Genomic DNA, 23,089 nt, shown 5'->3' with positions numbered 1-23,089 from the left:
ACTACCACTTTGTGCTAGGGGCTCTCTATTGTACTCACCGCCAGTGATGGGATTCTCTGCCAGCTGGGTGGCTACGTAGATAGATACCCAACTTCAAAACTTCATGTTAAAGCCAGCTTTCTTTCTTTTTTTAAAAATGTTTTTATTGCCCTGGCTGGTTTGGTTCAGTGGTTAGAACGTTGGCCTGCGGTCCAGAGAGACCCAGGTTCGGTTCCCGCTAAGGGCACATACCTCGGTTGCAGTTTGACCCCGGCCCTGGTTGGGTCGTGTGAGTGGCAGCCACTTGATGTGTCCGTTTCACATCAAGGTTTCTCTCTGTCTCTCTCTCTTCCTCCTACTCTATCTGAACAAAAATGGAAAAATGTCCTCAGGTAAGGATAAAAAAAAATGTTTTTATTGATATAGAAAGAGAGGAAAGGAAAGAGAGAAACACGGATACATTTCCTCTGATACTCATCCTGACTGGGAATTGAATCTGAAACCTGGGTATGTGCCCTGACTGGGAATCTAACCACTGACCTTTCGGTGGACAGGTCCACACTCAACCAACATGCTTTCTTGAACCATCTTGTTACCAGTGGCTGCTAGTTGGGTTCTCTGGGAAAGCTAACTGAGGTGGCGATTAGCATACAGAAGTTTATTAGGGAATGTTCTTAGGATCAACATCTGTGGAAGGAATGGAAAGGAAGAGGAAGGGATAAATTGGGTTGTAATGTAGTTTCAAAAGAGCCACAATTGACTTTATGAGGAACTCTGAAGCTGGGATAACCTTCACAGTGTCCAAAGTTGTGGCAAGATCCTGGGCCCTTATGGCCCTGTTTTATTGTTTGTTTGTTTTTTTATCCTCACCCGAGGACATTTTTCCATTTTTTGTTCAGATAGAGTGGTGGAGAGAGAGAGAGAGAGAGAGAGAGATAAAAACATCGCCGTGATATGGCCCCGTTTTGATCACTCTATGAAGGCCACTTGGGCAGGCAGCTGTCTTCCTGAGAAGTCCTGACAGGTGAAGGCTGTTTTCCAGCAGCACTCCCAGCAGCTGGAAATAAATCCTTTGTTTCTGAAGGTGGATCTGGGTTGCACATCTGTGTCTGCTACATTTAGTTTTATGTGAGTTCTTTCCATTATAATTTTCTTCTTTAACGAATCAGTTTTTTTTCCTGAGAAAGCTGTTAAATATAATTCTCTCAGGCTGTATGTATACAGTTCTTCCTAAGGCAAACTGAGCTGTTCTAGTTTTGGTGTATGTAAATTAGTTAACCGTTTTAATACCAGGAATGTGATTATAGAATCCTGAGAATGCTAATCATAGGGATTGAAATTTACAGCTAACAGATTTTTAAAAAGACATCTGATTCAGCCCTCTCACTTGCAAATGAGGAGGCTGAGAACGAGAGGTAATAGGTTATAAAGCTAGCTAGTGACAAGTAAGGATTAAAATGGAGGTTTCAAAACTCCCGAGCTAGTATACTTTTATCAACACTCTTTAATTTAATTAGTTTCTTATAATAATTTCTGAGAAAAGAGTATTAGGGTTCTGAAACTGAGCAAGAGTTCTTTTATGGCCTTTGAAGTCTTCCTGCTGCTCCTTGGAACAGTGTTAAACAATGTAGACATGCTTCAATAACAACAGTAATAATAATAAAATCAACTTCTGGAGTCCATCATGTTTATTACCCTACAATTAATTTGAACTGATGAATGTGATTTATTTTTAACCCTCCTGGAAGGTGATATCTTTGGAAACTACTTCTTGATGACTGGATAATGGAAACTCATTACTTTTTATTTGCTGGCAGGATTATATACAGAACATGATTTTCAAATGATGTCTGAAATTGCTCTAGAATTATAGAATTTAGTATTTTAGTTTCAATGGTAGACTATCTTAAACATATTTTGGATCATCTGAATTGTAATTGATACTGTCACTTGACTCTCAGGTTAGAATTTGCATTTGTATTTATTTTTGATGGTACCAAGTATTTACTGTTTTGATTATTGGGGACTAATATTAAAGAAAAGAATAGAGGCAATTTTAATGAAGAAGATGCTTTTGAGTTAAGTGAAGACCAAATGATTTTCTAGCATGTGGAATTCATAATAATGTGAAACTGAGAAAAATTGCATGCCTTAACATGAGACATTTAGTAGTTAGTAGTACAAGCATTCCAAACTTAAAGGAAGCTTTCTACGATGGTGCAGTTACGAATCATTTTCATGTTGGGAGCAGAGATTTAAATGCAGCAAAACCACACTATTCATTCTTGTAAGTGCTCTTATTAAATTGAAAGTTTTATATTTAGTTTGTTTTTTCTTTATTGATTTTAGAGTAAGAGTAAGGGTGAGGGGAGAGGGATAGAAACATCATTTGGCCACCTCCTGCATGCCCCCCACTGGGGATCGAGCCCTTAACCTGAGCATGTGTCCTGACCAGGAAACAAACCAGTGACCTCTTGCCTCGTTGGTTGACGCTCAACCACTAAGCCACACCAGCCAGGCTCTATTTAGTTTTTAGTTTAGTTGGCTTTATAAGATCTATATGCATAAAGAATTCACCTAGGGGATAAAGGTGAACCGTCTAACAAAAATAATTTTAAAAAATAAAGAGTTTACTTAAAGATTTGTGTTCTCATAGGTTTAAGTAATGTTAGGGTAAAAATTTATGTAAATATTAGAAACTATGAACATTTCTCCTTTATTACTGAAATTTTAGAATCTGTGTCTCCAGAGTTCTAAGTTAAAGGGATTGATGTTAGATCACCACTTAAAGTATATGAAAGTTACAATGAATGTGCCCATCATATTTTAAGTGTGTGTGGAGGCAAAAAAGGAGGAAAGGGAAGATTCTTGTGTAGAAGAAAAATATTTTAAGTTATAATAAGAGTTAGGTTTCTTCCAAATAAAGTGTTTGGTGCCATCAACTACCAGGAGGAAGTTTTGATAATTTCGATCTTTTTTATTATTTTTTTGTTCAGATAGAGTGGGGAGGGGGGAGAGAAACATCGATGTGAAAGGGACACATCGAGTGGTTGCCACCCACACGACCCAACCAGGGCCAGGGACAAACTGCAATTGAGGTACATGCCCTTAGCAGGAATCAAACCCGGGTCTCTCTGGACTGCAGGCAACACTCTAACTGCTGAGCCAAACTGGCCAGGGCAATAATTTCGATCTTTAAAGATTCATTCTACTTCCCATATTATAGTGAATGTGCTTAACTCTTGAAAAAAATTCTGACATCGAATCAACCTAAGTGTCCGTTGATGGGTGAATGGATAAGTGAAATAAATTAGGTAAGGAAAAACAAATACTATATGATCTCACTTATATGTAGCAAATAAGGAGGTGCGGGGGAGATGACCTATGGTTTCCAGAGGTGGAGGGTAGGTGAGGGAGAATTGGAGAAGGGTGGTCAATAGGTACAAACTTCAATTATAAGATAAATAAGTAGTAGGAATATAATGTACCCCATGATTACTGTAGCTAACACTGCTGTATGATATATAGGAAAGTTGTTAAGAGAGTATATCCTAAGAGTTCTCATCACAAGGAAAAAATTTTTTCTCTATTGTATCTACATGGGAAGATGGAGGTTAGCTGAACCTAGTTTAATCATTTCACAGTTAATGTAAATCAAAACATCATGCTCTACATCTTAAACTTACGTGTCAATTATTTCTTAGTAAAACTGGAAAAAAAATTTTGTAGTGACTCATAATAGAAAACCTCCTAATTTGTTTTGTAAGTTGAAAGTTTGGCAGATTGTCATTTAGTAGAGTGTAAGTATGTATTATGGACTAGTCATGATCTACGTGGTAAGATCTACTTGATAACTCCAGTAGTTATTAAATGCTTATTTTGGGTCAGACACTACTTGTAGTTTATTCACTTTCTAATGGAGGAACATAAATATGTATAAAAATAATTATGATGAATTGAGCTGAGTACCAATTGAAGTTTTGAGTGAGTCTACTCTTGAGAAGATACTTCACTAATTTTAGTTTATAATCTTAATATGACATATGTCAATATAATTTTCCTTCTAATTAGCATATATCTGTGTATGTCAACAAACCTTCCTTAGGTCTTTGTTTGTTTGTTTGTTTGTTTTTATCCTCACCTGAGGACATTTTTCCATTTTTTGTTCAGATAGAGCGGGAGGGAGAGAGAAGAAGAGAGAGAGAGAGAAACATCGATGCGAAGGGACACATCAAGTGGCTGCCACCCGCACGACCAACCAGGGCTGGGGACAAACTGCAACCGGGGTACATGCCCTTAGCGGGAACCGAACCCGGTGTCTCTGTACCGCAGGCCGACGCTCCAACCGCTGAGCCAAACTGGCCAGGGCTGTTTTTTTTTTTTTTAATTTCTTATTTTCCTTATTCCGTCCTGACCTGCTAGCTGCTAGACATTGTTCTAAATGCTTGGGGTATAACTGTGAGCTAATCAGTCAAATATCCTTGCTCTAATGGAATTTAAGATTCTTGTGGGGCTTGGGAGGGGGAGGGAGTGTAGGAGGAGACAAACCATACACAAATAAGTTATTGAGAAATTATATAAATAAATAAGAAATTGTCAGAAAGTAATATATTATGATAAGAAATAGAGGAAGGTTGGGGAGATTGAGAGTATATGGGGATGTGAAGCAGTTTGTAACTTTTAAATCAATGAGCAAAGATTTGGTAAGGCAGTTGCATGAATATGTGGAGGAAGAATTCACTGGCATTGCAAATAACTAGTGCAAAGTCTCAGAGCAAGTGAAATCGTGGAGTATTTCTCTTTTTGTGACTGGCTTATTTCACTTATAATGTTTCACTTTTTAAGCTGAATAATATTCCATTCTATGCATATACCACAGTTTGTTTATCCATTTATCTGTGATGGGCACTTGGATTACTTACACCTCCTGGCTGTTGTTAATAGTGCTGCTATGAAAATGGGTGTTCAAATATCTCTTTGCTATTCTGCTTTCAATTTTAGGGGGCGGGATATATACCTAGAGGTGGGATTACTGGATCGTGATAATCCTATTTTTAGTTTTTTGAGGAACCACTATGCTGTTTTCCATAGTACTTGCACCATTTGACATTCCCATCAGCAGTGCACAAGGGTTTTAATTTCTCTGTTCTTGCTAACACAGTTGTTTGGTTTTTTTATTTATTTTCACCCGAGGACATTTTTTCATTTTTTGTTCAGTTAGAGTGGGAGGGAGAGAGAGGAAGAGAGAGAGAGAAACATCGATGTGAAAGGTACACGTCGAGTGGCTGCCACCCGCACGACCCAACCAGGGCCGGGGACAAACTGCAACCGTGATACGTGCACTTAGCGGAAACCGAACCCAGGTCTCTCTGGACCGCAGGCCGATGCTCTAACCTCTGAGCAAACCGGCCAGGGCAACACAGTTCTTTAATTGATTTTTTTGTTGTTGTTGAACTTTCCCTATACTGTTATCTCCACCATTGTGTTTGAGGATGACCCAAAGGGTTCATTACCATTTTTAACGTCTGTACATCACATTATATGTACCGATATTTTCAAATACAGCTTTTTAGTTGTATTTTCTAATAAGCCCTTTTACAATATGTTTTCTGCTAACCATCTAGATTTCTCTCCCTTGTATCTCTTCTCCTTCTCATTCTATCCCCCTTCCCATTAAACATATATAGGCATATCTTGGAGATGTTGCAGGTTTGGTCCCAGAAGGTGAGCATTACAATAAAGTGAGTCATAATCTTTTTGATGGTGGAGGGTCTTACCTACAATTTGTAAAAAATGTGGCACCTGTGAATAAAGTGAAGCACAATAAAATGAGGTATGCCTGTAAAGTTCCAGTCATACTTTGTTTCTCTAAAGTGATAGTGTATTCTCTTTGCCCTCCAGGCCTCATGTTTTTCTCTGTACATGGAACACCTCCTCCCCTGTTTGAACTGTCTTCTACTCTTTAGCTTAGCTGTCATTTTTTCTGGGAACTTCCTATGTAGTGAACTTCCTTTATCATAACATTTATGAACCTGCATTGCATATGCCTGGTCTGTTTGCTGTCCCTCCTACAGTAAGCTATAAACTCTGAGAGTAGGGATTGTGTTGGCCTTGTGCATCATTGTATCCTCTGAGCCATAGGAGGCATTCAGTAAATAATTGTTGCAAGAATGAACACCAGTCCCAATACTATTTCAACAAATCTTTATTTTTATTATTATTTTTTCTTTATTGATTTTTAGAGAGAGAGGAAGGGAGGGGGAAGAGAGAGAGATAGAAACATTGATGAGAGAGAACAATTGGCTGCCTCCTGCATGCCCCCCACTGGGGATGGGGCCCACAAACTGGGCATGTGCCCTGACTGGGAATCATACCGGTGACCTCTTGATGCATGGGTCAACTCTCAGCCACTGAGCTACACCAGCCAGGCTCAACGAATCTTTAATATGTGCAGTGCACTTTTGAGTGAAACAAAGTAGAATACAAGTTCTTTTGGTTAGCATACATTTGGTCCTCACCAAAAGGTCCTTGCTATCGGTTCTGTCCAAAACATCCATGAAGACATTTGGTCCATAATTAACATAAGTTCTGCTCTGCAATCCTGCAGAATTTGAACTCTGACCCATATACCTAACCTCATGTGCCATTGCCAGCTAGGCTATCCAGGCAAGAAGGATGGCTATTGGCAATATAACCTTAACACAATTGGACCATAAAACATGATAGCAGTTTTATTGTATTAATCTGCTAAACCAAAAGTAGAAATAAATGTTTCAATAAATGGACCAAGAGACGTCTTCAAAGCATGGACGTTTTGGACAGAACCAAATGCCCTGCAATGGTTCTTTTATTTAGGCAGCTTAAAATCTAATGGAGGAGAAGAGAAATTTCCTCTTATTTTGTCCCACTCTACATCACATTTAAATAGTATGGACTGCAGACTTAAAAAATAAACTAAAGAATATTAAAAATTTAAAGAATTTTTTTGAGCAAAATTGATTTAGAATTGAACAGCAACAAACCAGAAGTTGTTAGGAACCCTCCGTGGACAGGAGGTAGAAAGATTTATAGAGAAGAGGTAGATGTAAAGCAAGGAAATTACAGGAATGGCAATAGCATAAGCGATTACATTATTTTGGAAAGCATCATTGGCTGTGATTGGTTGTCCTTAGTGTTTGATTTGTTAACCTTGAGCCATTATGCACACACTTAGGTTTTGGTTTGCTTATATAGGCTTCTAAGGCATTAAAGCTAACTTAGTTTATGGTCTCCTTGTTTCTATTAACAGGGCTAAAAAATATGATCAAGCCCTGGCCGGTTTGGCTCAGCGGTTAGAGCGTCGGCCTGCGGTCCGGAGAGACCCGGGTTCGGTTCCCACTAAGGGCACGTACTCCGGTTGCAGTTTGTCCCCGGCCCTGGTTGGTCGTGCGGGTGGCAGCCACTCGATGTGTCCCTTCACGTCGATGTTTCTCAATCTCTCTCCCTTCCTCTCTCTCCCTCCCACTCTATCTGTACAAAAAATGGAAAAATATCTTCGGGGGAGGATAAAAACAAAACAAAACAAAATATGATCAAATGTAGTCAAAGGCTGATGAAAATAGAGTCTAGGAATACTTCTAATTTAACCTTGAAGTAGCTGATTAGATTGTGGTTAGTGTCTTCTTTTTCTATTATTAGTTAGGGGTAAGATAAATCCTAATTATCTTAATCCCATTTCCTTTTGTTTTGGTATTGTCACAGATAAACCAGTCTGTGACAGTGTCAGTTTCGGGAGACAGTTAGGGTCACATTTTCTGGTATTCTTAACACTTACAGATTAAGGGAGGTTCCTCCTTAAAAAAAAAATGTGTGTGTGTGTGTATACCATGCAGTATCTCTTTAAGAGTCACAGCACCCTGAAGATCCTGGTAGAGTACTCTTGATTTGCTGTCTTACGTACTTCTCTTTAGCTCCTTGGATTATTGGGTCTGGATTTTTGGGTGGTTGTTTTTTTTGTTTGTTTGTTTTAACTATGTATAAGATATATAAACTCTTTTCTTGGTTTATAGTCTCTTGTCCTGTCCCACGTGCAATTTTGGGAATAATTACCAAGTTTTATATTGTGTTGTATGTCTTATGATGTAACTAGAAATAAACCTAAATCAAAACATGGATCATTATTTCATATGTTTATGTAAGGATTTGAAAGAAAGATTTTCTTTAATGGTATATTTTCCTATAAAAGAAGCCTGTATGAAACTGTTAACAGCCAGTACTAAAGATCACGTATCTTACTATGTTTCATAAATAATAAACAATAGTTTTCCTGAATTGTACTCAATTTTAAAGAGTTTAAGATAGTTCCATAAAAAAGAAACAAATTCTGGAATTTCTATATGCCTAGCTTTCATCTATTCATATCTTTTTTTTGTTTTTGTTTTTGTTTTGGTGGTACGTGCCCCTAGCGGGAACCGAACCCAGGACTCTCTGGTCTGCAGGCCGATGCTCAACCGCTGAGCCAAACTGGCCAGGGCATCTGTTCATATCTTTAAATATCCATTACATTTAAAGGGTTTAACACATTGAGCTGTTAGGTTCCCTGGTGTCAAAATTGCATGAATAGTGTACTCCACTTAATTGTTGTACTTATGAATGGTTTTAACATGAGCTAATAAGAAATTAACACGAATAAATTTTCCCCTAGATAATTAAAAGCCATCCTTCTTGAAAAGATAATTAAGTGACTTATTAACAACTAAATTTTATTTCTTATCAAGGATTTTTCATGAAGAGGAATAAGATTAAATTTTTTATAGGCCTTTCTTGTGGGAAGATGTCTTTGAATTCTAGGGAACTAAAGTCTGTACCAATGGCTATGGTAGCCCTGAACCCAGTCAGAATTGTCCTATTTTGAGGATACTTAAGTAATAGTGTCTACGTGAGCTATTAAAGGGCATTTCTAAAAAAACGTTATTGTTTCCTTCCTTGACTTTCTTAAGGTTAGTTAAATATATATCAGGGATTGTGTTTAGGTTTTTCCCTTTGGAAATGAAAAAATTTAGGTTAAATAACTCTACATTGGTAGGATTTAGTACTATAACAATAAGTGTAGATACAACCACCCAACTCCTAAATTAGGATTCTTTTAGCTTATTCGTGCTCACTTTCTTAAATGTCTTAGATATTTCCTTAATTTTGATCATTAATGTTATCAATTAATATATATTAGATAGACTAGATGAATAAAATTCTGGAATCACAAACACCATATTTACTGAACAAAAGTGAAATTTTCCTTTATGCATGTGAAAAACCTCTGCATTTTAAAAAAATGTCATTTTTCATAGATGAATTAAGTACTTCTGGATTTGAGATTCGGAAAGAGATTGTACATATATGGTCATCCCTATATTTTATAGTTGAGAAACTATGTAATCATTACTTTATTCATTCATTAAGCAACAAATATTAAGTTTTTACATATGCCAGCACTGTTGTGGGTAATGGGAATATATCAGTGAACAAAAGACAAATATTCATACTTTTATGGAACTGCATTCTAATAGCATTTGTCTAATTAGTAGCAAAACAAGGACAATCGATTTGGTTTAATATTTAAATATTCTTAGTATGAAATTGGGCTGGCAAATATTTTTCATCCTGCTTGCCAATTCAAATAGTTTTGTTATGGCTGCCTGGAGCCTATCTTATGTTTAAGAGTTTTTTTCTAACTCTGAGGCAAAGTTATTGATGTCTAATTTGGGTTTGGGAGGGGAATAGATAGCATCCTGAGATTATCAACCAGCCCTTACCTCTCTACTGATTGTCTCTCCCCATTATTTTGAGCAGCTTTATAGTTTGGTGAGCAGGAGAAGGTACTCTGAAGTGAGACCTTCACAATTCAAGTCTTAGTGCCTCCATTGCTATTCTTGTGATATTGACCAAGTTTCTTAACCACTTTGTACTCCATTTTGCATTTTCTGTAAAAGTGGGGGTAATAATACCAACGCATAGGATAATTGTGAGAAGTAAATAAATATGTACACTTAAATACTTAAAACTGTGTTTGGCAAGTAGCATAATTGATACATATTTGTGATGGTTATTCTTCTAGCTTTTCATTTATAGTTCTGAAGTTCAGAAGTTAACCATTTGATGGTAGAAACCTTACCTGAAGACATGAGGCTATCAATTGTCTTTATTCTATTTGCTAAAAACTTATATACTCAGGTTGTATTTGTTTGATTTTGTTGCTGCCACAACTTGCAATGACTGAGGTGTCATGTAAAATGTGGTTTATACACTTCATCAATCATTTCCAGAACACATCTTGCCTAAAGGGTTTTCTTAAAGGAGTGTGGATCTCTACTAGTGTAAATCACATTATGTAGCTAAATCTGTCTTTTTCCCACATTAGTGATCTCAAGATTTGTAATGATTTTATTGAGGCTTTTTTTTTTTTTTTTGCATTTATCTTCAGATAGAGCAGGAGGAAAAGAGGGAGGAAGAGAGAGAAACATCGATGTGAGAGAGACACATCAACTAGTTGCCACCCACACATCCCCAACCAGGGCCGGGGACAACCTGCAACTGAGGTACGTGTCGTTAGCGGGAACTGAACCCGGGACTCTCTGGTCCACGGGCTGATGCTCTAACCGCTGAGCCAAACCTGCCAGGGTGTAATGATTTTAAATATATAACTTACGTGATCAATAATTGCCTTTATTGATTACACTAAAAATGCTTTGAGTTTTAAGAGAAAGAGTAATGCCCCGTCGGTGTGACTCAGTGGTTGAGTGTCGACCCATGCACCAAGAGACCACTTGTTTGATTCCTGGTCAGGGTACATGCTCAGGTTGTGGGCTCAATTACCAGTGGGGGGCATGCAGGAGGCGGCCATTCGATGTTCTCTCTCATCAATGTTTCTCTCTCCCTCCCTCTCTCTTCCTCTCTCTCTCTCAAATCAATAAAGAAAAAAAAAGTTAAAAAAAAAAATAGAGAAAGAGTAATAAGGTAATCTAGCTGTTCTTGAAAACTTGCTTGTAAAATTATTTTTTATTATTTGTAATTTGTTTATTTTCACTATAAAATGTATAATATCTCTTGGGTGTAAGAAATGGTTTCAAGAAACATACCAGTCTTGAGAATGTAAGTTTGCCTTCCAATAACAAGAAAGATGTTTTTTCCCCCTCTAATTGTAAAGAGCTGTCAAAACCATTTTATTTTTTGATAATACAGTAATCTTTCATTTAGTCACCATTCTCGTTATTAGCTTCCACAAAGAATCAGTCTTGTCAGAAAAAAACAAAAGCTGAAAATCACTTACATAGAACTCTTTACTACTTAGTTTTTTAAAAAATTATACCCACCCATATTCTAAAAATAATTTTATTCTCTTCAAAAACACATAAATAACAATAGATGTTAGAAGTAGCAGAGTGCATTTCTTTTTAGCTTAGACATAATTTGGTTGGTTTAAAGCAAACCAAGTATTGCCATGTAAAATGACATTGGGATTTTAGAGGGCAGTGCTGGTATTTTCATTAAATTTTTAGTTTTTGTTATAACTAGAAAAGATAAAAATAAAATATACGTTTTATTTATGTCTGGAAATCTTTTTGTTGATCTTTCTCTCTTCCCTAGAAGTCTTAGCTAGTTATAAATTTGGAAAATGAAAAATTTTACAAGAAATTGCAAGCACACGTTTTGTTTATTTATTTATTTTTTTATGTTAAATATTTTTGAGGACCCACCAAACTTTACTGCTGTGGCTGCATCATTTTACATTCCCACTAGCAAGGCAGGAGGGTTCCAGTTTCTCCGTGTCCTTACCAACACTTACTATTTTTCATTTTTTGGATAGTAGCTATTCTAATGGGTGTGAAGTGCCATCTTATTGTGTTGCCTTTTTTAAAATTTATTGGGCGACATTGGTTAATAAAATTATATAGGTTTTAGGTGTATAATTCTACAACACAAGTCATCTGTATATTGTATTGTGTGTTCACCACCCCAAGTCAAGTCACCTTCCGTCACCACTTACCCACCCTGTACCTCTTTTACCTCCTCCACACCTTTTCTCTGGTAATCAGTCACCATACTCTTGTCTGTGTCTGTGAGTTTTTGTTTTTATTTTTCCCTTAATCCCTTCACCTTTTCCACCCAGCTCCCAACCCCATTCCCCTCTGACAACTGTCAGTCTGTTCTCCATCTATGAGTCTGTTTCTATTTTGTTAGTTTATTTTGTTCATTAGGTTCCACATATTAGTGAAATCATATGGTACTCATCTTTTTCTCTGGTTTATTTCACTTAGCATAACACTCTCCAAGTCCATCCATGCTGTTGCAACGGGTAAAATTTATTTCTTTTTTACAGCCAAGTAGTAGTCCATTGTGTAAATGTACTACAGCTTTTTTTAATTCAATCACCTATTGATGGAGGACGCTTGGGCTGCTTCCAAACCTTGGCTTTGTTAGTAACATTGCAATGAACATAAGGGTGTATGTATTCTATCCAATTAGAGTTCTGGGTTTCTTTAAATAAATTCCCAGTGGAATCACTGGGTCATAAGTCAGTTCCATTTTTATTTGTTTTTTATTTTATTTCATTTTTTAATCCTCACCCAAGGATATGTTTTCATTGCTTTTTTAGAGAGAGAGGAAGGAAGAGAGAAAGAGATAGAGAGAAACATTGATGTGAGAGAGAAACATCAATTGGTTGCCTCCTTTTATGTACCTGGTCCAGGGATCGAACCTGAAACCTAGGTATGTGCCCTGACCGGAATTGAACCCTCAACCACTTGGTGTATGGGACTATACTCTAACCAACTAAGCCACACCAGCCAGGGCAAAAATGAGCTGTTTAAATCTCTTTCCATGCCTAATTAGAGAATGCTCTGAGATCTGGAAATTAGAGTTACATAATGGTTCTATAGTATGAATCCATGTTTTTCTTCTAAACGGTGTTTTGCATACTCAAAACTGTAAACCTACGTTTGCTCCACCTGTATTATGTTCTGAATTTTTACCATTCCTCCTAGACCTTTATTTTTATTTTGAAATTTGTATTTACGAGTGTTGAAGTGTAGCATAACATCTCAGATGTTATGAAGTTGTGGATGATTTATTATCTTTTATAAAGAATAATAGAGAAGAGCTTATTTTAATGACTGGGCATTTATTATTGGTTTTTGAAACAATATCTCATTTGGGGAAAATGTTTATCTGCTTGTGAGTATAATATTTTTTAGTTCCTTGTGACTTATATATTAGGAATTAGACAATTTTTTCCTATGAAAATATTTTTCAAGATAATGTAAAATTATTAGTCTTAGTGACTTTAAGGATTATAAGGAAGTAGTTAGCTTGTAGTTATCTTTATCTTTTAAATGATTGTGTTATTTATGTAACAGAAAGTTTGGTTGACTACTATGAATTTTAAGTCTTGCTGTCGAGAATAAAAGTGCAGAAGTTTACATTTATTGTTTTCCTTTTTTCAGTTCCCTATGTATAGTTATGAAAAAATGAAAATAAATGGACCATTTCTGTTTCTAGGCCCGAATAGCATTTTTGCAAGGAGAAAGAAAAGGTCAAGAAAACTTGAAGAAGGATTTAGTAAGAAGAATAAAGATGTTAGAGTATGCATTAAAACAAGAAAGGTATGTGTCTCATTTTACTATATGAATAAAATAAATAAGAACATTATTATTCTCTTTTATATCATTTTACAAGATATTTGAAAGCTCTTTGAAAGATACAAAACCTTGCCTAAAATACAAGATGATATTTTGATTTGATATATGAGAGAAGAAGAAGAGGTTGAAATATTTAAATTAAAATATCTTTTATTATAGAATCTAAGTTTTAAAATTGTTTTTAAAAGATCAGGAGTACATTCATAATAGTACATTTTTTTCTCCAACTTCTTTTGTAAGTAAATTGAAAGAAACACATTCGTATCTTATTTTGTTGTTGGAGAAACCTACCAGTAGTTACTTAACTGTGTAGAAAAGGAAAAAGAAAATTTTTTTTCAACAATTTATTATTAAATTTTCAGGGCAAAATATCACAAATTAAAATATGGCACAGAACTGAACCAAGGTGATTTGAAAATGCCAACCTTTGAATCAGGTAAACTCTGTTCTTCTGTCTGCCCCCACTCCTTCCCAAAGAATAATTGGTTTAAGCTTAATTTTATTTAACATACATGTTCTCGTTCTCCCAATTTTCCTTTGAAAGAATTGGTACTGTCTAGAATTTTGGGGAAAATAATAAATGAATAAAAGTAAGTAGTTTCATCATCTTGATCCTAAGATTATGTGTCCTGTTTTCGTTGTATTGAAACCTGTGTAAAATTGTGAGTGCAGTTTTGGTAGTAATTATAGGTTGCAGGTAATGAACTAATAACTCTCCACCTGTAGGCAATTTTTTTTTAAATCTTCACCCTAGGACATTTTTTTTTTTTTGTATTTTGTCCAGATAGAGTGGGAAGGAGGGAGAGAGAGAGAAACATCAACGTGAAAGGGACATACGAAGTGGTTGCCACCCACATGATCCAACCAGGGCCTGGGACAAACTGCAACCGAGGTACGTGCCCTTAGTGGGAACTGAACCCGGGTCTCTCCAGACTGCAGGCCGACGCTCTAACCCTTAGCCAAACCGGCCAGGGCTCCACCTGTAGGCAATTCTTGTTCCATCCTATATAACCTTAATTTTTTATTGTTAAAATCTGTTTGTCTGGAGAAGCTGTGGTTAACTCAGTTTAGTTCTAATAAATTGGAAATTTGATTGAATTTGGAAACTTCAGAGGCAGCCAAAAAGAGAAGGAAAAAATTATCTTCAATCGGCCTTGCTGTTTTCTGAACAGAAAGTGAATAGTGAGTCTGAGAGTAGCATCTGATAAACAGTTAGTGCAGGGAGCCAGAGGGCTGGATATAAGAAAGAGCTAATTTTAGGGTTTCATACGATTACAATTTGAGTACTCTAAAAGTCTAATAAGGTATATTTTTATTTATATGATACAATATTTGGCAGTATCACTAGCAATTTCTCAAGTATATTTAGAACCCATTTATATATATACATGTTGATGATGGTAAAAATTGAATTCTGTGCTGTTATTGGATGTTGGTTACTAAGACAAGAAGAACATGTTTTGTTTTGTTTTTTATCCTCACCTGAGGACATTTTTCCATTTTTTGTTCAGGTAGAGTGGGAGGGAAAGAGAGGAACAGAGAGGGAGAGAGAGAAACATTGACGTGAAAGGGACACATTGAGTGCCTGCCATCCTCACGACCAACCTGGTCCACGGGCTGATGCTCTAACTGCTAAACCAATCCAGCCAGGGTTGTATGGATATTTTTTAGTTAGCTATTATAGTAAATTTTACAAATTTAGTTAATTGGTTTTTAGTTTGATAGTAAGTACTTAGATCTAGGCAGAAATACTTCATGCATATAACCTGCAGTTGATTTATTTTTAGGTCTTCTCCACTTTTAAAAAAAAATTTTTCTTTATTGATTTTTAGAGAGAGAGATACATCGATGAGAGAGAACATTGGTTGGCTGCCTCCTGCATGACCTCCAACTGGGGATTTGGACCACAACCTAGGCATGTGCCCTGACCAGGAATCGAACCAGCGAACTCTTGGTGCATGGGTCGATGTTCAATCACTGAGCCACACCGGCCAGGCTCTTCTCCACTTCTTATATGGCTAGAATATTCAGAAAATAAGCAATCACTTTCTATAACTCAAGGGCTGCCCCCAAGTTGGTCTTCATAAATGTGAGGAAGGAGGCTAGTTGCAGCCACGTTGTTTCTAAAAGCAGAGTCAGAATTGGCTCTCTGGTCTCAGTGCAGCAGTTTGTATAAAGCAAAATCATTTAGCAGATAAATTTCTCCTGCCCACAACTGAAGTCAGCTAAAAGCAGACTTGTTTTTAAACTTGTTTTAAACTTAATTATTGAAACTTCCCCAAATTGAGGAATAAAGTAATGTCCAAGTATTTTAATTATAGGAGACACAATAATAACAAAGTAGATTGTTTTTACAGGAATAGAAAAACTATTCAGGATATTTAGTGGGAAAACAAACAAAAAGGGATGGTCAGAAACACACCATGCAAACAAATTGGGATAAACTCATTTACGTCAAAGTACAGATCGAGATAAACATTAAGTGAATCAGTGTTGCCTTTTATGTGCCCAAAATAAAGCAAAATGTAAAAAAGAGAAAAATGTGCAAAATATTAATTTGGTACAAGCAATCAAACCTCAATTTTCGAATGTCTCCCATCTTGAACAATTTGCTTTTCAACCTAGAAACCCTTTCATACTGATAGCTGTATGATCAGTCATGAATCTCTCAGGTGACAAAGAAGAGAAAGCATGAGCATGAATCTGTTTACCCTTGTTAACAGCTCAGGAAATTGTGCTGTGAATATTTTCGTGTTTTTTTGCTTTTGTTGCTGCTATTATTATCATTTTTTTACTGTACATTTCATTTCCTTTATGTTAAATTTTCATTTATATTTCATGTCCCTTTTTGTTTTTAAAGTGTTTATAAATTAAACAGGACATTAGACATATACTGTATAGAAGAAAGGTTAAAACAGAATCATTTGGGGAGTCTGGAATGGATTAATTCAATTTACATTATTTCTTTTTTTTTTAATTGTCTTTATTAATTTATTTCTGTTACAGATGCTTCTCCTTTCCCCCCATTGACACCCTCCTCCCCATCCCCCTTGCCCCATCCCCAGCTTCGTTATCTGTGTCCATTGGTTATGCATGCATATATGCATACATGCATATATGTTCTGTGGTTTATCTAATGGGAAAAATGCTTTGGTTTTCGAACAGCCTTCCAGAGTGAATTAAGTTCGAGAATTGAGGTTCCATTATACAAGATATGAATGTTTTTATACTCCCTGTCTCAATAATACCAATATAGTTAACATAAGCCTAACACTGTATAAAAGCGGTTGTACCCAGATATGTAAAGAGCTTCTTTTTCTTTTATTTAGATTTTTTAAATATGTAGCCATAGAAAAATGGGCAAGCTCTGGCCAGTTTGGCTCAGCGGCTAGAGCCTTGGCCTGCGGACCAATGAGTCACAGGTTCAATTCGGCTCATGCGGGTGGCAACCAGTTGATGTGGATCTATCTCATTGATATTTCTCTATGTCTCTCTCTCCCTCCCTTCCACTCTAATGATAAATTTAAAAAAATATCCTCGGATGAGGAATAAAAAATAAAAGAAAAAGAAAAATGGGCAAAGGACTTGAAAAGGCACTTGATAAAGTAGGATTTCCAAATGGCCAAGAAGCATATGAAATGATGCTCAATTTTATCAGTTATTGAAGAAATACGACTTAAAACCACAAAAGCACAGTGCAATATAGTTAGATACCTACCAGAACTGCTAAAATGAAAAAGAGAAAAAGTCAAGTGTTGATGAGAATATGGAACAACAAGAATTTGTAGACCTACTGATGCTGGGATTGTAAATTGATGGAAGTCTGGAAGTGATTTATTAGTGGTGTTACTAAAGGGAACATAGCATGTCCTGTGACCCAGTAGTTCCCTTCCTAGGTGTTCCACTCCCTAAAATGCATACGTATATTTATCATAGGGCTTGTATAAGGATGTTGGTAGTATCATTATTTTTAATAGTAAAAAACTAGAAACAACTCGAATGGTCTTCAGCATTAGAATGCATAAATATATTGTGATATTTTAGTATAGCAGAATGCTATTTAGCAACAAGTTAACAAAGTATAAAACCTGACATGGATAAATCACGTAAAATTGAAAATTGATATCATTGATTTAATATTATTAAATTTAAAAATTAATCTAGTTTTTAGAATTCAGGATAGTATTGATACTCTTCTGGGAGTATCTAGTGATTGGAAAACAGCACAAAAAAAGCTTTTGGGATACTGACAATGTTTTGTTTCTTCATTTAGGTACTGGTTACATGAGTGTGTTCAAAATTCATTGTGTACGCTTACGATGTACTTCAAGGATATCCTTAGCAGCATTATTTATAATAGTGAATAATGGAAACTAATTTCAACATTAGGGGACTGGTTAAATTAAATAGGTATATACTTTCTATGGAATATTATTAATCATTTTATTTTATTTATTTATTTTTTATCCTCACCCGAGGACATTTTTTCTATTTTTTGTTCAGATAGAGTGTGGGAGGGAGAGAGAGAGAGAGAGAAACATCAACGTGAAAGGGACACTTCGAGTGGTTGCCACCCACACGACCCAACCAGAGCCGGGGACAAACTGCAACCGAGGTACATGCCCTTACGGGAACCGAACCCGGTTCTCTCAGGACCGCAGGCCGACGCTCTAACCGCTGAGCCAAACCGGCCAGGGCTTATTAATCATTTTATATGATGTTAATCTATTTTATTGCCATAGAGAGAATGGTCAAGATACATTGTCAAAAGCAGCTTATAATGCAGTATACATATTGCCCATTTATTTTTAAAGGAAGGGATAAGCTTATGTGTATATTTTCATATGGAAAATATGGAATGATAAAGTCTTAAATACTAACCTTTGATGATAGGATTTGGGGCATTTATATTTTTTTAAATGTGTTTTTTCTGCTATGATAATATGTGATTTAAAAATATATAATGGTCTAGATAAAAATTATAAATATAAAAACGGGACTATTAGAATGAAAGAATTATTTCTAGAAATAGAAATTTCTATGTTCAAGGGAAGAATGAGACGATATTAATAATGGGATTATTAGGGTTAGAGAAGTAATACTTGTAGTGAATATTTGAGTTATTACCAATAAGTATTTGCTCACGTGACTGTAAGGAGTCTAGGAGCCTAATAACTGTGATCCCTTCTAAGTTCTCAACATTTACTGAGGACTGATCTTTAATGGCCCTCTCTGCTTTATCTTTATTTGCATAGTGAAAATTTATGGGAAAATAGTAACAATAAGCAGTTTTGAATTTTAGTCTAAGTATACTTATTCAGAGCTTAACTGACCTGAAATTATACTGTTTGTTAAATTTAAAAAATATATATACTTTGTTACATGAGAATAAAAAAAATGACTTTTTACCTATAGTAAAACTTTAACTTTTAGTTCTAAAAAGAGTGAAATTGACTATATAAAGTCTTGTGATACAGACTTCGAGTGTACTATAACCAATTCAAAATTAAGTTATATATATCTAATTTCTTAGTGGCATTGCTTTGGAATAACTACTGTAAATATTAAGTATAGCCTTTTAATTTCAAAAGTATTTAACTCAGTGGAATTCTGGTAGTTAAAATGGTAATTATAATAATATTGTATTTCAAAGCCTGGGCTTTTGAATCTCTGGTAGTTATAGTTAATGTGCACTTGGCTTTTCCCAATTTTAAAACAAGGAGGGTAGTACCTAAGTGTTTGACTAATTGGGATAAACACATCTGAAATGAGTGTGATCCACAGTAAATACTCAATAAAAGTTCATTTTCTTCTCTTCTTAATAAAATATTTAGGTATATTTTTGTGGAAATTTCGCCCCTTAGAGAACTTTGGCAGTATTTTCAATAGTTGAAACAATGTGTACGAAACTTGTCTTTTTTTATTGTTGTTAATTTTTAGAAGAAACCAAAGACACAGAAGCTCCTGCAGCACCTCAGAATAGCCAGTTAACATGGAAGCAAGGCAGACAGCTGTTAAGACAGTGAGTAATGGTTCATTTTCAGTTTTAAGGATTTAGGCATGAAGTACCTATATTCAATCACTTTTCAATGAAAAATTATTTAATGATAGTGGGACAATGCATATAGTTTTCAATTGCTTTTTAAATGCTTTGTTTCGATGCTTAGATCTTTTAAAAGTTTATTTCCTCTGAATGTCCCTCAGTGTGATGTTTGTTTGTTTTTTATTTGTGGGGTAGACTATCATAAAGACTGGATGCCTTGAAGGCCAGAAAAAACAATATAGAGCTCATACTTGTAGGCACTCCTGTTTTCATCACTGCAAAATTCACATATTTGGTTTTAAGTAAGACTGGTTTAGAGAAAGAATTTAATTGGTTATCTAGAGACTGAAGTTCAAGGTAAAGTCACAGGGCAAAAACATGGGAATTGAAATGAGAATAGGAATTTAAGATAACTGTCAGATCATAGACTACTTCAGAGGTAGGGTAGTTCTAGGTAATAACAAAGTCAAGGGTCTGACCACACTTCACTGGGTCACTTAAGTATAGGTTGAATAATTTTATTAAGTTACCCAGGATATTGGGAGCACACAAGTACCAAAGTTTCAAAAGATAAAGGAGAAGAACAAATAGATAAAAGACAGTAAGATTTGCCACAGAAGTACTTCTAATACAATACAGAATTCAAATGTCAAAAAGGGTCCCCAACTCTCAACAATAAAATTTTTTTTAAAAAAAGGTTCCTCAAAAATTCAAGTAAAGGTAGGACTTGGCAAGCCACTTCTGAAGTTTCAGATAATGCCATCAACTCCTAAAAGCCTCTTAAGGCTCTAGGGCTTTTTAGGTTTCAGTAATTGGTCCTTGATTAGTGTTGGCTGTGCTATTTGCTTTCTTAATTAAATTTTGGTTTGTAATTGGCCTTATTTTCTTTATAAACTGGAACTAGTCTATAGAGAAGACAGTTATTGAGGCAAAGGAAGAGTATATTTTATAGGATGATAGATTTTTCTAAAATCCTTTGATGTAATTTTGAGTTAACAAGTTTGCTGGTATAACAATATGTGGGGTTTAATATTTTTAATTTTCTCTTACAGATATCTTCAGGAAGTAGGTTACACAGATACAATATTAGATGTACGGTCTCAGCGGGTAAGGTCATTACTTGGACTGTCCAATTCAGAACCAAATGGATCAGTAGAAACAAAGAATTTAGAACAGATCCTGAATGGAGGTGAATCTCCTAAGCAAAAAGGACAAGAAATCAAAAGGTATGATCTATACTTGTAGGTTAACATTGTCTTTACAGTGGGTATTATGAATCTCTTCAGGTTCTTGTTACTACCATGAACAAGTTTTAAAGCAGGTGGAGTTCAAATTTAAAGACTTTTCTCCCCCTAAGTGACACCATGGGCAAATAAATTTTCTACTTCAGTGCTTTATCAATTTATCTATCTTAAAGCTTAATGCCAAGAGGATGCCAATGGTTCTGAAATAAGTGAGAAATTAAAATTTGAGGTGTTATTTCATGTACTTCAGAGTTATTTTAACATCCTGGTTTTTACATTTTTGCTAGCATATTTTCAGTAAATTATAATACTACTCCATAACCAGAATAGCAGTGGTTATTTAGAAAACTAGTGTGAAAGGAACAAGGCTTTGCATTGTGTTTGGGTTGAAAGCTACAAATGTTCTTTTGGTGTTTTTATTTTTATTTTTTATTGGATGAATCTTTCGGTGTTTACTATATAGCTCTATTGAGATACAATTCACATACCATAAATTTCATTTAAAGTCTTTAGTTTAATGGTTTTAGGATATTCAGAGTTGTAAGCCATTTTCAGTCTCTTTTTTGTAAATTGTCTTTTTTTTTTTTATTCTCACCCTAGGACATTTTTACATTTATTTTCAGATAGAGCGAGAGGGAGAGAGGGAGGGAGAGAGAGAGAGAGAAACATCGATGTGAGAGAGACACATCGATTGGTTGCCACCCGCATGACCCCAACCAGGGCTAGGGACTAACCGAAACTGAGGTACATGCCCTTAGTGGAAACCGAACCCAGGACTTTCTGGTCCATGGGCCGATGCTCTAACTGCTGAACCAAAGTGGCCAGGGCTCCACAGTCTTTAAGTTTTGAAAATTTTCATCATCCTAAAAAGAAACTTCATACTCATTAGCTGTCACTCCCTGTACTCTCTCCTACATTTTTCTCACCACCACCACCCTAACCCTAGACAACTTTACTAAGTAATCTACTTTTTTTTTGGTAATCCTCACCCGAGGACATTTTTTTTCCATTTTTTGTTCAGATAGACTGGGAGGGAGGGAGGGGGGGAGAGAGAGAGAGAGAGAGAGAGAGAGAAACATCCATGCGAAAGGGACACATCGAGTGGCTGCCCCCCCCACACAACCAACCAGGGATGGGGACAAACTGCAACCGAGGCACATGCCCTTAGTAGGGACCGAACCCGGGTCTCTCTGGACCTCAGGCTGATGCTCTAACTGCTGAACCAAACCAGCCAGGGCCTAAGCAATCTACTTTTACTCCCTAAAAATTTGCCTATTCTGGATATTTCATATAAATGGTTATTTTTTTGAGTGGCTTCTTTCATTTAGCATACTATTTTTAAGAGTCATTCATGTTATAGCACGTCAGTAATTTATTTCTTTTTATTGCCAAATAATATTCTGTACTCTGAATATACCACATTTTGTTCATCTATTCATTGTCCACTTGATTGGCATGAGGTTGGTTCCACATTTTGGAATAATGAATAATGCCACTTTGAACATTTGTGTACAAGTGTGGACATGTTTTCAGTTTTCTTAGATATATACTTAGGAGTGGAATTGCTAAGTCATAAGGTAATTGTGATTACCTTTTTGAGGAATTTCCAAACTGTTTCCCAAGTGGCTGAACTATTTCACATTCCCACCAGAAATGTATGAGTTCTGATTTCTCTACATTCTTGTCAACATTTGTTGTTTACTATCAGTTATATCTTGGTTATACAGACTTGATAAATGCAAGAAGTCAAGCAGGTGGAACTTAAAAAAATTTTTTTTTTTTTACCATTAGATGTTATGTTGAATAACAGGTTGTGAGGACAAAGCAAAGAAAAAAAGAATGGGAAAAAAAATCAAACGAGTTGAGACTAAGCCTAAGAAATGGAGATGTGCAGTTTATAAATTAGCATTATTTCATATCTTAGATATATTTTCTGACATACAATTATTTAAAACATGTTCTATAACTTTCATGTTAACAGAGGCCTTTTGTTTAGACTTTTTATTTTTTAAAAATAAGGTCTCTAATAAAAGCAATTTAACATCTAATAGAACCTTTATTTTCTTTACTCTGGATTTCAGGAAGCATAGAATGTTTTTGTAGCGTTAAAGAAAAGGAAAAAGTTTTATGAAATTTTTTTTTTTAAATCC

General features: G+C 35.6%; 1 protein-coding gene across 5 annotated transcripts in view; it reads left to right on the top strand.

The window, feature by feature from the left end:
* The window catches only part of STRN3 (striatin 3), a 95,949-nt gene that overhangs the window by 15,438 nt on the left and 57,422 nt on the right, over window positions 1-23,089 (top strand). For 3 of the 5 annotated variants that reach the window (XM_036276512.1, XM_036276523.1, XM_036276533.1), the window contains exons 2-5: window positions 13,513-13,616; window positions 14,015-14,088; window positions 19,593-19,674; window positions 20,748-20,921. In XM_036276512.1, the coding sequence (XP_036132405.1) occupies window positions 13,513-13,616; window positions 14,015-14,088; window positions 19,593-19,674; window positions 20,748-20,921 (434 nt within the window). Of the gene's footprint in view, window positions 1-5,670; window positions 5,704-12,277; window positions 12,311-13,512; window positions 13,617-14,014; window positions 14,089-19,592; window positions 19,675-20,747; window positions 20,922-23,089 lie in introns of those variants that run through there. The other 2 variants (XM_036276541.1, XM_036276548.1) reach the window with 2 other exon arrangements.

The sequence above is a fragment of the Molossus molossus genome, unplaced genomic scaffold, assembly GCF_014108415.1.
Source record: "Molossus molossus isolate mMolMol1 unplaced genomic scaffold, mMolMol1.p scaffold_m16_p_1, whole genome shotgun sequence".
Taxonomy (NCBI): domain Eukaryota; kingdom Metazoa; phylum Chordata; class Mammalia; order Chiroptera; family Molossidae; genus Molossus; species Molossus molossus.
The sequence above is the reverse complement of the archived record's forward strand: the minus strand, read 5'-3'. Positions and strand labels throughout refer to the sequence as shown.